We start from the raw sequence: 14,444 nt of genomic DNA, 5'->3' as shown, positions 1-14,444 counted from the left end.
CCATCCCTTTATCGAAGAGAATCGAATTGGTAAATTCTAGATTGGTCATAATTATTTCGACAGACACATATGAACATGCTTAGGAACATGCAGGAACTTCAAATTTCTCAGAATATGTCTCCTTTTCAGCCAAGTATGGCAAGTCTAACCATGGTGGCAATGTATACCATACTGCTCGTCCACAGACCTTGGATTTTAACAGGGGAGTCGAAGAAAACACCCACAATTTTTAGTACTTGTCTGTTTTGGTTCTTGTTTTATATACCATGCATAATTATGATGTAGAAAAAATATATACCCCATTCCCCTCCCCCTCCCCCCCCCCCCCCCCAAGAAAAAAAAAAGACACGTGGTTATACTCCAGGCACCAGTCAAGATAGTCTCCCAATGTAGTTCATTCTCGATATATAGGGGAAAAAAGCAGGGTATCGGTACCAGATACAGAGAAAATTGATGGTTCTAGCTTGGGTCCATCCTAGCCTGACCAGACACTGTGCTGCGCACAGGGTCTGACATGCGTTAGTGTTTCAACGTTGTAAACGACCGTCACTATTGACGGCAAAATCACATAAAATACCTTTTATTTTGTATGATTTTAAGAGTAATATAATTTGCAACACTTACCTACAGCGTATTTTCCTGATGGTTGAGTTGAATTCGGCGTTTTGTTGGTATCCAGACCTTATTGTTGAATTTTTCGGAGTAGATCGTGCGGTGGCATCTTTTCCTTCGAGAGCTTCACAAAAGCAACAAACTACTACGCATGCGCATTCAGAAGTGGTTGCTTTTTACGTACGCCCGTGCGCCCGTGCGTTTCATGTGTTACGTAAAGCTTGTAGTAGATCCGCGCGTGCTGCACCGGCAATGATTTGAACTTTTTTAGTCGGGGTCATCCGACTATCTCATCACTTCCGCCCCGACTACCTACGTTGTAGTATACGAGAGTGAATGCCATTCATATAACACGCAGATGAGGAGTGAAGCAGTAAGGACGTTTACAGACCTGATTTCAGCCATAGATTTCGGTAAGTTTTAGACGTAATTAAACAAAAAATCGCATACCGGTTATTGAATGATGGTCATAGATTACGATAATTCCTTATATTTTAGTTTTCCACGATTAATAAAGATATTCATGAAGGAAACAGTGAACGATAACAACGTCCGCGAAGGAAAAGAGGTGCAGCGCTGTCGCCAGCGCTGCGTGTAGTTAGGGTCCATCCGAGAAAGAACCTTATACTAGTATTTGCCTCTCAGTTTCCGCTAAACAGGAAACGCTATTTGGCAAAATATCCAACCATCACATTTAGCAGCTCGGATATGATATTAAACTTTTGAATATGAATTATTTGTAAGTAGAGAGGAGTTGATATTGAAATACTCTTTAGCCTGTAATCCGAGTCTTGTAACAAAGGATCAGCTGAGATCGCTTTCTGTATCTAAACAGCTTCAGTCTTGATTCCGCCAAACGTTGTGAAATGCAGTAACAACTGCAAGAGAATGCATGAGAACTTGTGTTTTCAAACACATTCAAGATTATCAAGAAGAGCCCGCCCCACCAAAATAAGTATAGATAATCATATATATATATATATATATATATATATATATATAGATATACAGAGAGAGAGAGAGAGAGAGAGAGAGAGAGAGAGAGAAAGTTGTCCACGTGTTGGTGTGATGATATCATCAAAAATAAAACTGAAACCAAGTTCATGCTGTCTTCACCAACAATTTATTTCGGCACAAAAATTTTCGAGCGATTCGTCCTTTCTCAAGTGTTGATACAACATTTGAGAAATATATATATATATATATATATATATATATATATATATACGTATATATTCAGTCATTTATTTCACTGGGAAAAGTGAAGCTACTCTTTGAGTTATCATAATTATAGTACGTCATGCCAATACATTACAACATTTTAGATCAAGGATCCAGGCTACATCAGCTCCTCTAGGTCTGGAGAATGTAACATTTTTATAGGGGCCGGCTCGCGTGTTTTATCTGTACCCCCTGTTCCCTACTCGCACGGCTATGTGAGTATATATCACATACTGGGGCAAACCATAAACAAAATCAGGGAGGCAACCACCTCCCTGACAAAATGTGATATCTCTATTGATAGTCCTACATAGGCCTACCTTGTCGTGATTTAGTTCATCCGCTTGACTTACGGCCGGGAATTTGTTATCATTGTATCCGCTTGCTTGCATCAAAGCCCACAAATATGTTGTTCGGTCTGCTGAATTTTTGTCTGTTTGCTTGTTTTCGTTTTTTTTTTTTAATATAATGTGGCTCTAAAATCTAAAATGTCTAATCATTTCTTTTTAAGCAGGGTCATGTTGCATGAAAAACTATAGTAACTCTAACTCTGCAATCAATGGTTAACATAGTTTTAATGCAACAGGGTACCGGTAAATGAGTACGGAGACTGATCTATATCTAGATATAGTAAAACACATTGGTGGGGCCTGGGATCAGGAGATGTTACCATGTAACCTACCTGAGCAATAGGTGATAGCGCCGAAAACTCCTAACACGATCCAAAAATCCGACGCGGAAGAGTCAAGACTCCATGAAATATCAGGGAAAAAACCTGTTACGCTCTTGACGATACCCGATTCGAGGCATGTCCTCAGGAAAATGAGAAGGACGATGATCAGGCAGCGAAGGCTGGTGCGCCCCGATGATCGTGCCATAGTTGACATGAGGCCGAATAAGCCCCACGATTCATTTTCACCGAACTGTCGACAGTCGCCGTTGGCACTGGATTGGATTCTAACAAAACGCGAAGGTAATGCGCATTCATGGAGAACAATGTGCATTCAAGTGTTATCTTGTCCTGGTATTTAGAGCGAGCTATGTTTGAACACAAACCCACACACACACACACACACACACACACACACACACACACACACAAACACACACACGAAATGAAATAGACCTGAAGGTAGACATTTGGGTCTAAACGTTCTTCTAATTGTCCCCACGTACCTTTCATTTCATGCATTATTCTTGCGATGGGTCGGGTCTGGCAATATTGCTGGCTGCACACTAAATGTGTCTGGCTGTATGTTTCTGCTTCCATTTCTATTACTTTACAAAGCAACCACTTTGTAGAGACCGTCGACTTACAAATATAGATAGATATCATACATTTCCTACACACATGGTATTTACCGACAGAGCAATATGTTTTTAGATGCTAGTCCTCTAATGTTGTACCTTGATTACGTGCATTTGCCTGCCTGTTGCTTTACAGCCCGTGTAGAGCCAAGCTAAGAAGAGGAGACGAAGTGATTTAGCTTCTGAAATTAGATTTAAATCTAAAATCAAAAGTTTTATCGTAAATATTCTTGTGTCAATCTTGTATCAATGAATTTTAATTGAATTGAATTGAATCGTTGAACATGATGACTTTTTTCCAGTTCATTCACAAGTTGTCGGCAAATTCGATAGTCGTGATAGCTAAACACTTACATGTTAAAGGTGTCTTTTATGTATTTTTATGCCTTCTCATTGTCTATTATTAGCATTATGATAATTATTGCAGCTAATTATGTAAAATTCTCGTCAGTCCAAGGATTACATGAGTTTGGTCAACGTAGCCACTGGTGGAAAAGACTTTGTTAATGTGTGGGAATTGTCTCTTTTAATGAAATGAGGGGACTCTCATCAGAAATGAATAAATTTCAATTACTGGACGAATCTTTTTCATCCACCCTCTGTCTCACAATCTTTCTCCCTCGTTTCTTTTTGTTTTCTCATCTCATATGTCACACTTTGCAGGCATTCTCTATGGATTTGTTATTCTCGGTTTTGCCTTTCTCGCCGCAGCGCTCCGACAGAGTATCTTGCCTGTAAGGACAAAATAACTGGAATTGGACAAAATAAATTTGCAATTTTATTTTTCTCATTAATGAATATTTAATTTGCAAGACTGTATTTCAACCTTGAAGAGATTGGGTTAGTGAATACCAATAACTAATTTTACTTTTCATCATCTCACCAAACGGAACCGAAGCAATAGTATTCGGCCATGACATCCTTCGAATCTGGCCGCAAGATTTATGAAAATAATAATAATGATAACCTTCTGTACTTACGCAATTTTCATTTTTGTTTCGGTAGTTAATTGACTCTGTGTGCTATATCGATTTCTTTGCCATACGTACTATGTATGTGAAATTTGAAACGTGTGTACATTTAACTCATCAGCAAATAAAGGGAAGAATTCCAATTTTGAATTTGAATCTCTTCACCTTGAATAAGAAAGAACTGTGGTTAAAGAGGATAATTTCCTTCTCTTTGAATTGGTCAAACAAATGTCAAATGTTTCTGGTCATTGTTGCCATTTCCCTATTGGTTAAAAAATCCCATTGAAGACCCAAGTAGTATAATACAAGATAAGGACTCATTTGTTGAAATGACGGCCCTTGATACACATTTGGTTCTGCAGCAGCTCTGACTATATAAAAGTATATGTATATAAATGATATATTTTTTATGTTATCCCTTTATTATGTTTTTTCTTTATGTACATTATCTCTTGATATGTTTCAGTTGACAGTAACTGTGTTTGGAGTAATCGGTGGAGTAACTCTTGGTGTCTTTACGTTGGGTATATTCTTTCATCGGAGCAACCCGAAGGTAAGACGATATGTAGATCAATGTATGTCAGAAGTGCGGATAAACATCCAAAGTTCATTCCCGTCAAGTCAAAACTCCCGAATTGTCTGGAGGATAACGGTTTTTTTTTTGTCATCATTGCTACCCAAAGCATTGTTAACAGATAGCGTCATTCAAATTTCAATTTGATTATAATTTCACTTTAAAGGTAGGGAATCCCATTTGCATGCCTTAAATGAATGTTGTGTAAACACAGTGGTATGTTGAAGAGAGTATCATTTTAGAAACTCCCATAAAGTATTGAAAGTGGAAGGTAACATTTAGTACATTTTTATTGACTGTTAGATTTTGAATTGAATTGTTTTCGGGGCTCACCGTAAATTCCAGTACATTACTAGGCTACCTTTGCAGACCCATGCACTGCATGTGTGTCCATCATGTATATTTTGTGAAGAAAGTTCATCAAAACTTACAAACATTTCTATATACATTCTTGCCACACACTCTATATGTTATTAAATCAGCTCTTACTTTTAGATTTGTGTTTATAGATGAAAAAATACAGAAGACTGCAACAAAAAGGCTTAAGTGTGGCTGACACACAGAACTACTGAGTAGTTGAGTTTTGTGCATTATTCAAATTGTAGATAACTGTTGACTTCCAAATTTCTAAGCAGTGGCCTACACAAGTCCCCTGAGGTTCATATTTAATGTTTTGCTGCATTTTGGGAGTTCTGTAAAAGGTATCCCCTACCTTTAAAATAAATGCATTTTTCCCCACACAACATAATACAGGGGTATATAATATGAGAAAAATTACAAACGATCTTGAGTGCACGTTGGTTGACTGTAAAATAAAAGTATGAGTAATTGTAATGAATGCAAAGCTTATGTAATTATATATATAGTGATTTATATAATATAGTTTCAAATGAACAGGTACATCATCTATATTCTGAGAAAGCAAACTTTCATTGATGGGCTTAAATGTTTGAATAGTATGCTTTGTACCAGTAGGGCCTTTACACACGCTAGTTGTACATTTTCAGTGTTCAGCATTTTGATACAGCTATGAAATTATGATGCCATACGTGAGTGATGAGGGACACTCATCCTTCGCTCAGTCTTTCTTGAATCCTCATTCTCATTTTCATCACTTTCATCAAAGACTGACATGACTGCTTTTTCGTCTCAGGGAACCCTTATCGGAGCCCTGATCAGTCTCCTTGTCGTCGTCGTACTGAAACTCATATCGACCACGGCTCCCTCCTCTTTTTATGACGGAAGTCCGATGATGACAACGGGATGCTTGTCGAAGAATGCAACGACCACGGCATACGACGAGCTCGGAGCCGCGTTCACCGAAGTTCCGCTGACTTCAGCTGAACCCTCATCAGACCGAAGGTAAGTAGTAAGGAAGTAAGGGTGGTGAGTTGGCTCAGTCGGTAGCGCGTCTGCCTCTGACTCAAGCGACCCGGGTTCGAACCCGAGTCTGGGCTGAGCAATGTTGTGTGTAATCATGCCGTCCCCTCTAGCAAGAGGCAAAACACTGTCCCTCGGATAGGACATAAAATGGAGGCCCCGTGTGTGAGAGAGTCGCAACTCATGCACGTATAAAGCAGGGTGTTTAACCCGGTAAAGTGGTCCCACCTCACATCCAAGTGGACCCCATGGAAGACCAGCTCAGCATTTTATAGCTGAATATGGGCTATCCAGCCATCTTCTCAGATGAAAAATGAACAAACAAACAAACAAACAAACAAACAAACAAACAAACAGCACATCTGTCGTTGATTCATAAACTGCATTCAAAACAACGAATTGTTTCGTTCATATTCTTAAAATATCTATAAAATCCAAATTCGTTTACAACATGACTTACGCGTCAAGAATTACTTTGATGTCCAGCAGATTCGTTAATTTGTCATTTGGTAGTAAAAGAAAATGATAAAGAATTTTTTTTTTTGTTTGATAGGTGAATGTGTTAGACTGGATTTTCCCTTTTTCAATGTGTATGTGTGTGTGTGTGCGCACGTGTGGGTGTGTACGTGTGCGCGGGTGTCTTTTCACCCAGCAATGGCTGCACGAAAACTTTAAAATTCGTTAATTTTGAACGGATTTTCTGATTTTCCTTAAACTTCACTGATTTGTTTCAATAAAATTCCTGGATTCCCTTAATTAATTCATAGATGTATCTGGGTTTCATTCTCCTTGAAGAGAATGTTTACGACGGGTATGATATTTATCATTATAATTTCATTATTGGTGATGCTTATGTCAGATTTTCTTGTGCTGATCATTAAGTTGTGCTTATTCGTGTGGTACTTAATCATACCAGCAGTGTGATTAAAATCGCCACCATTTGTGCTATTTTCATAATCCAGATACATCCTCGCAGGATTATATCGTTTGTCTTATCAGTACTACGCCCTCATTGGACTTGTCCTGACAGTCGCACTAGGAATGGTAGCAAGCGGCTTGTCCGGTAAGTCTATCCAATGTCATTTATTTCCTTCCCACGTAGTGTTACTTCATGATGATGATTAGCATTCAGTAAATGGGTTAATCAGACAGGTGATACACCTCCCTGGATGAATGAACTGAGTGCTCTGAATCTGTTTTGATTAGATGCTGTATACTGTTTATGATTATCTGGCTTTGTAGAATGAGAGACATATTTCCATCTCGATACTAATGTAGATTAAACGCTCATTATGTTAAATCTTCGATATTGACATGTAATAATTCTGCCGTATTCAGTTATCATTTGCTAGTTTGTTTGTTTGTTTGTTTGTTTGTTTGGTTGGTTGGTTGGCTGGTTGTTTGGTTAGCTGGGGTTTGGTTTCATTGTGAATGCCTCCCTCTGTGATTATTTTGGCTTCTAGCTCGGCCCCACGCATAAAAATAATGACGCTTGTTTCTTTCATTCATAAACTTCTCAGAACATTCAGCATGATGTTCAGCAAAGCTCATGAGTAGTTTTTCGTTGCCATCTTCCTAACTCTTGACTTTGTTTTCCATGCTCTGCCAATTTTGCTGGAACCATTTATGAAAACAGATGAAAATATGCGTCAGAGTGATGAGCGTGTTACAAGTTTTATATTTTATTTCGGTGGTCGTGAAAATGAAACTGGTGTGTCACTTCTATTGGGTCTTCTCTCATTTCTATTCAACACATTTACATTAATATACATAGTGTGTGTGTGTGTGTGTGTGTGTGCGTGTGTGTGTGTGATTAGATATTATTCATCATTTCTTAACCTACAGGACTCACTGTGTGGTCTCCCGAATATTTCAGAATTGACGGCTATCATGTAACCCGGGATTAACCCGCTCTTCTCGCATACAAATGATCTTGACTACTCATAATATTGATAATCCCAGGAAAAGCGCAAAGGATATAACTTTCCATAATCTATAGAGTAGCTAAATTATAGAAGTAGCTCACGCGACGTCACGAGATAAAAGTAGAGTAGCCTCTGCTTATCAATGACTAATCCTTAAAAGTCGTCAGTATCCAATTCAGATATCATTCATATTTGATAAACTGCTTTGATAAATAATCTCCAAGCAGAGTTCTTCTCTCGTTTATCTTTGAAAATAAACACCAGTAGAAATGTGCCAATTCTGGGATTTTGCGCTGGCTTGGTTACGAAATCCTGGGATACCATAAATTTGTGGTAGGTGTAGCGACGTAGATTTGCTATCTTTACTCATAGTTGAAACTTGACACCTGATCTATATTAAATGCATCTAGTACTTTCATTCAGGGTTCCTTGTGCTCAATTTGCATGATTTATTCATATATATCTATATACAGAGATATAAATATACATACATACATACATAAAGGTCTCGCATTCATGATAAGATCACGAAAATGCACTGACCAACTGAAAGAGACACTAAATACATTCACAAATACACACACACACACACACACAAACACAAACACAAACACATACACACAAATACACACACACACACACACACACACACACATGAGTTTAATATCAAATACAAATTTATTACAAAAATTGAATCATGAACGTGTATTTTCTTTCAACTATTTCAAAATTGATAAAATAAGCGAAGTAAATGGTCATTCAAGTAAACAAAAACGACAGCGACAACAACAAAATAAGTAAGATATTGATAGTCCGTGATGCTTGATGTGCTTAAGGATAAGTGAGTCTAGTAGACAATAAGCTGAATATTTTCGATAAAGAGAAAACCGCAGTTTTTTAGAAAGTCATTGTTTGACTATCCTCATTAGGGAATCCACATCCAACACTGATCGAGGACTATCAGAACGCTGGACATAGGAAACTTATATTTGCACGCATCCGGAATGTCGATATAGTACGTAAAGTGTCTTCTGTGGTATGTGCTTGTACATATTCAGTCTCCCCACAAATATCCAACCAGCAGTTAACCCAGATCAATAAAAAAAAAAAAAACTGTTGAAAACCTATTTGTTCCAAAAGCAAAACGTCATTACAGCTCTTACTTAATTCCACTGCTTGTGACAAGTTTAAAGCCATTGTTAATCCGTTTTGCTTTTTTTTTGGGGGGGGGGTAAATATTGTTGATTTCTTGTATTTTGTTAAAACTGTTGAAGCGCTTTCAGTCTGTATAGAAAAAGCGCTGAATAAATATTGGTTATTGTTATTATCAATCATGACTTTTTTATGAATGAAAGTGAAAGGTATTCAAAGGTGCCATCTCCTTTTCATGATTACAATCATTATGCAATACCAGGTGACTTTGTTCTTGCCGATATAGTGAAATGCTATACATCATGCCGAAGCGAGCTAAAGACACTACGAATTATAGTTGACCACCGTTTATAGATTTCGTAGGCCAGTTTGGTGAGAGGTAACAACTCTCAGTGTACAGGTGTATGGGCAGGTAGATACAGTGCATTCTCAGGACAGTAAATTTCGTCACTTTTCAGATTGGCATCGTTTATAAATAGTACTCAGCAGATGATTTTTGAAGGAAGGTGTTTGCATGGTGTAGTGCATAAGATACACTCCGTTTGCGGTTCACCATGTATAGTCCTTAGAAGGACTGTTGGAATGACAGGAGAAAGATAGAAAGAAAGGTCGGATAAGAGGTAAGAAATTGAGTAAGAGTATTCTTTCTTGAGTGAGTGTAGTCCTGAAAAGGACTGTTCACCAAGGAAAATAGAAGAGTAAGGAAGGGACTCAACGTTTCGGACGGTCAATCATAAATACCACATGCTAACATTTCTGAAACGTTCAATCTTCACATCGTGCCCTTTTATCCAGTTGTTGTGTACGACCACAGGTTTGATGTCGGCGTGTTTCTCCCGCCATTCCTCGTTAAAGAAATCGTTTCCGTTCGGGAACCGCCTGGGATCCAGAAAGTTCAGATTCAGCGATTTTTTAATGTTTGGCTTCTTCATGAGCCTATTGAGAACCTGCTGGTCGGGTATGTTCGGTCGCTTTTCAATAAAGTCAATCCAGTTCTGGATAAAGTTTATCGTAGCGTTGGTGGCGCTGTAGTAAGCAAAACCCGCGCATATCATGTCCGGACGCGTTGCGTCCTCGTATAGATCCTTTTCGAAGTGGATGTCGTAGTCGCCAGTGAAATACGGCAAAGGATTTTGCAGCCAAACGGTGTCGACGTCACTAAAGATGACGTCAATACCCTGGCGCAGGAAGTCTCGGATGTACTCGGGTCGTTTGTTGACCAGTTTAAGGTAGTCTTCAGAACCAAACTGGAGGAGTTCGCTGGACAGTCTGGCGGCGCTGGTCAGTCGCACGTCAAGGGTGATGTCGGTTCGATTACGCAGTTTCTCGTAGACATCCTTGTCCTCGGCGATAATGGTCACGTGGTCGGTTATACCGCATCTCTTTAGACTTTCCAGCCAGTTGTTTGTAAAGTCCAGAAAGGCAAGGTTTGTGGAGGCGAGTATGACCCACTGACGCGATGTTTGTTCCTCACGAAGCACTCGGACAGCAGAACCCTTGACCAAGGGCGTGTTGTCCTCAGTATGGCTTGCCAGGTTAATCGGTCCGCTGCCATCTTCGGAGTAGAGTGTCCGCTTCCCGACCGCTTGAATTTTGAGCACGTGCACTATAGGATGTTGACAAAGAGAGGAGGAATAAGAAGAAACAAGAAACTTCATCATAAAAATGTTATTCATTCATGAATACCCACGGAAGATTTTTTGTGAGTGTCTGAATATGACACAGACTCAAATTGTGTTATTTATGCTATAATTAGGCGTTACTACGTATGGCGCATCATAACCTCTTTACATCCACCTATATAGTGTACAATTTAGGAAAGCAGACCGTTAATTGCAAACACATGTCCGGTTACACCTGAAAACGGGCCGAAAAAGAGCACTCATATAATACAAGTACCACGATATTGACATATCATCATCTGCATTCAAAACACTGAAATAATTGAAATCGTTGGAAAATTTTCTTTTAAAGATGTTGTCTTTGATAACTATTATACAAAATATCATTCTATTGCAGTCAAAATAATTAATATAGATAACTAATATACTTTATAGCTCTTTTATCTTGCTACAATACATACATATATATGTATATATATATATATATATATATATATATATATATATATATAATTATATATGCCGTTTTTATCCACCATAAATAGGCTTAAAACTGTACTCGACAGAAATCCACACCGGTTCATTGCATAAGTGACGTACTCCTTTTCATATTTTTGTTTGCCAGTTGAACCCATTCACTCCCACCGTCCCCCCCCCCAAAAAAAAAAAAAACAAAAAAAAAACACCGAAATTGTTAATCGATCGAAGTGGAAAGGTAACTTCAAGATCGGAAATTTCCATTTTCTTACCTGTCCTTTACGTGTTTACATTATTGTTATGCTTTTTTACATTTGTATCATTACTACTACTGTTATTATTGTATTATTATCGTTATAAATTCTGTTATCATTGTTATCATTGTTAAAAGGTAGATAAACAAGGACTATGTTTCGATATTATTAAGTTACATGGGTCTATAATCCCACGCGAGGTCAAAGGTTGGTGACTTAGTTTTAAAAAGATCATGCTAGACTCACCTCCAGCCGATTTCCACCCAAGAACAAAGCTTATAGCCCCGCACGCCGTGATCAGAAGAGCGTTTTTTATCTGATAAGAAAACGAGGGGAATGAAGAAATAAACCCCCAAATCTATAGAGATAACATTGTAGCCACCTTCAAGTAGATAGGACAAGTACTGAGCGAGACGCCACTTGAAGTTACGATCACATCATGAACGTCTCCTAGAAAACTTAGGACCAGCTTTATAAATGGAATAACGTGCACGTCATGTTTGCTTATCTCTCACATTTAGGGGAAACAGAACTAGTTGTTACGACACAATGGTAGAGTTTCAAAGAACTTGATGACGAATGCATTTCATTTCAAATGATTTTTGGCCTTCAAGCCTAATGGCTTTTTGTTGAGCCACATCAATTTGAAAGCTGTGTAATGCTGTCGCTCATGTGCTTCAAACATGCACAGACACAGCTGTGTTGTGACTTGTAAGACCATGTTGGGAAACGAATAACAATAAATCAAGCTGGCTCGATCTGCTATATGCTTGAAAGTTGACATTTCTTATTTCTACAGCATTGAAGAAAGTTCATCTTAATGTGAGTTGCCACGGTAACTCATACTATGTGCTACTCAGTGTATATATTATTATTTTAGATTCTATTCGAGGGCATTATCAAATATACGTATGAACTTTTACTTTGAAAGACTTTGCATCAGACGACTAAAACATATGAGCAAAATCCACAGCGGCGAAGCATTATTTTGGTCCCTTTAGACATTCAACAGGCATTTGTAACTCAGTGATAATCTTGTGCGTCACCTGGTTTACAACATGATAATCACGGTACGGTCTTCGTCTCTACACACTTTATCGATCATGGCAGATTGAAAAATCGAACTGAAGAGTTCGTGCCAAAAAAAAAAGTGTCTGACATTGTCGAACTGTTTAATGTTTGGCTTGAACAAAACTTATTTGTTGAAAGATTTTGTCGGTCATGTCGATTAACAGGCAGTGTTGAAGATGAACAGTGAACCAGAGAATGTTATGAAAAATGATTCTTGGAATATTGGTGGAGTTCATGTCTCAATTGCTAGGGAACATGAGGGGAATTAGTCAGTTTGAAGGAAAATCTTTACCATTCCAGCACGTGATGTTCTCATCATGTTGTCCTCACGCATTGGGCGTGGTCTCGAGATTAAACGGGCTGGGCTCAGCTTGACGTCACGTACCTAGACACTAGCTCTTAACGTCCGACAGAGTCCTGTGATATCTAAATTGTGGGAGAAGAAGAGGTTGAATAAACATATCAAACACAAGACAACCCAACAGTACAGATGAAGTGTATCAAACGGAAACTTTATGCATGAGTTAACACCTTCGTTTTTCTCATGCAAGACACAAAAGTCAAAAATTGAAAAAATGAACAACTTGTTATTCATGCATAAGTGCTCTTCCATATAACGATATGAACAGAAACAAATTTAACGCAATAAGAAACATGAATTAAGTTGCAAAGATAAACCTATGATCTCTGTAATATCTTTGAAGCCCAAAAGATCAATGAAGGCTAAAAATAATGAAGGAAAATGACTCTTCCATCAAATCCAAACTTAAATGACTTCGGGAAGAAGCAATATTAGCAAAAGTTGTAGAATTTGAATTGTCTTTTTTTTTCAAATTAGGAAAATCTTAAGTAATATTTGGTTCTTAAATTTGTCTCATGAATTCTTAAATCACTGAATAAAAAGATTGAAACAGAGAAATTATGTTTATTTAATCAGCTTTGTGCCATTGCTCCCTATGTCATTTAAAGTTTAAGCTGACAAAAATTCTTATTTTCCCCCTTTAATTTAACACTTTGTATTAACACTTTGTTTGAGGTTATAAAGAGATGAAGAGAACAAAACCTTATTTTGATATTTCATTCATGTATCGCATTGTGTTAAATTATTTATTGTTGTCATTGTTATCTTGAAGGGCATTTGCCAATGAAAGACAGCAAGGCAAATTTTGCAATTTTTACTTTTGTGCCTTGGATGGCAAAAACAAATATGTTCATTCATGCGTAAAATGTTCTTTTGTATTAAGCTACTACCTCGATAGACAATAAATTACCTTTAATATGATGTAATACATTGATTTTCAACAAAATCTTACATGAAAAATATGAACTCGAAAAAGTGTTCACTTTCTTTTTTTGCAGAGTGTGTGTGTGTGCGTGTGTGTGTATGTTCACACATATAATATTTATATGAGGCTAAGATAACATTTGGATACACAAGTCTACACTGAACCTGCGACCTACTTTTCGACTGCACGATCTACGTTTATAGCGCTGCTGATTCCCAATCTCGCCTCGTGTTCTTTCTCGTTTGGCATGGAATAATGCTGGTGGACATAAAGATCTTTGTTTCCATCTAATCTTGCAATCGAACCTAACTTAGAAACGATCGCAATCAAACATTTCTGACTGATATTCGATTTTGATTGATATAGCAAATTACAAACATAATGCTATATCTTGCAAAGAGCACGCTATATCATATTTTTCCCATTTTACTGTACTCCAATGTGTGTGTGTGTGTGTGTTTGTGTGTGCTTTACTGACCACTCCAAGTAGTATTTACACTTCCCTTTGCAAGAAATGAAGTGGAGGTCCTTAACATGCCTGGGTCATTGCACACACACACACACACACACACACGCACACACACACACATA

The 14,444-nt window shown here is 37.9% G+C and overlaps 2 protein-coding genes across 2 annotated transcripts in view; one reads left to right on the top strand and one right to left on the bottom strand.

Annotated features, from left to right (window-relative positions):
* LOC139733907 (sodium-coupled monocarboxylate transporter 1-like) overlaps nucleotides 1–14,444 on the top strand; it is a 52,660-nt gene that overhangs the window by 21,012 nt on the left and 17,204 nt on the right. The window contains exons 10-13 of the mRNA XM_071644716.1: nucleotides 3,805–3,875; nucleotides 4,579–4,665; nucleotides 5,840–6,048; nucleotides 7,029–7,129. Of these exons, the coding sequence (XP_071500817.1) occupies nucleotides 3,805–3,875; nucleotides 4,579–4,665; nucleotides 5,840–6,048; nucleotides 7,029–7,129 (468 nt within the window). The remainder of the gene's footprint in view (nucleotides 1–3,804; nucleotides 3,876–4,578; nucleotides 4,666–5,839; nucleotides 6,049–7,028; nucleotides 7,130–14,444) is intronic.
* LOC139733918 (uncharacterized) lies at nucleotides 9,875–12,901 on the bottom strand. The gene is made up of 3 exons (XM_071644732.1): nucleotides 12,860–12,901; nucleotides 11,743–11,812; nucleotides 9,875–10,749 (listed from the first exon to the last, which is right to left on the bottom strand). The coding sequence occupies exons 1-3, from the start codon at nucleotides 12,899–12,901 to the stop codon at nucleotides 9,875–9,877; spliced, it is 987 nt and encodes a 328-aa protein (XP_071500833.1).

This window comes from Diadema antillarum, unplaced genomic scaffold, assembly GCF_040938485.1.
Source record: "Diadema antillarum isolate AM-2024a unplaced genomic scaffold, OU_Dant_1.0 seq00000503_RagTag, whole genome shotgun sequence".
Taxonomy (NCBI): Eukaryota; Metazoa; Echinodermata; class Echinoidea; order Diadematoida; family Diadematidae; genus Diadema; species Diadema antillarum.
Note: the sequence above shows the minus strand (reverse complement) of the source record. Positions and strands in the feature narration are given on the sequence as shown.

Bases quoted from the DNA above. Each gene is read 5' to 3' on its own strand.
- LOC139733918 (XM_071644732.1), bottom strand. From the start codon at position 12,901: ATGCGTGAGGACAACATGATGAGAACATCACGTGCTGGAATG. The intron at 11,813-12,859 runs GTAAAGATTTTC...TTTTCTTATCAG, and splicing joins GAACATCACGTGCTGGAATG to ATAAAAAACGCTCTTCTGAT. The intron at 10,750-11,742 runs GTGAGTCTAGCA...AACATCCTATAG, and splicing joins TGGGTGGAAATCGGCTGGAG to TGCACGTGCTCAAAATTCAA.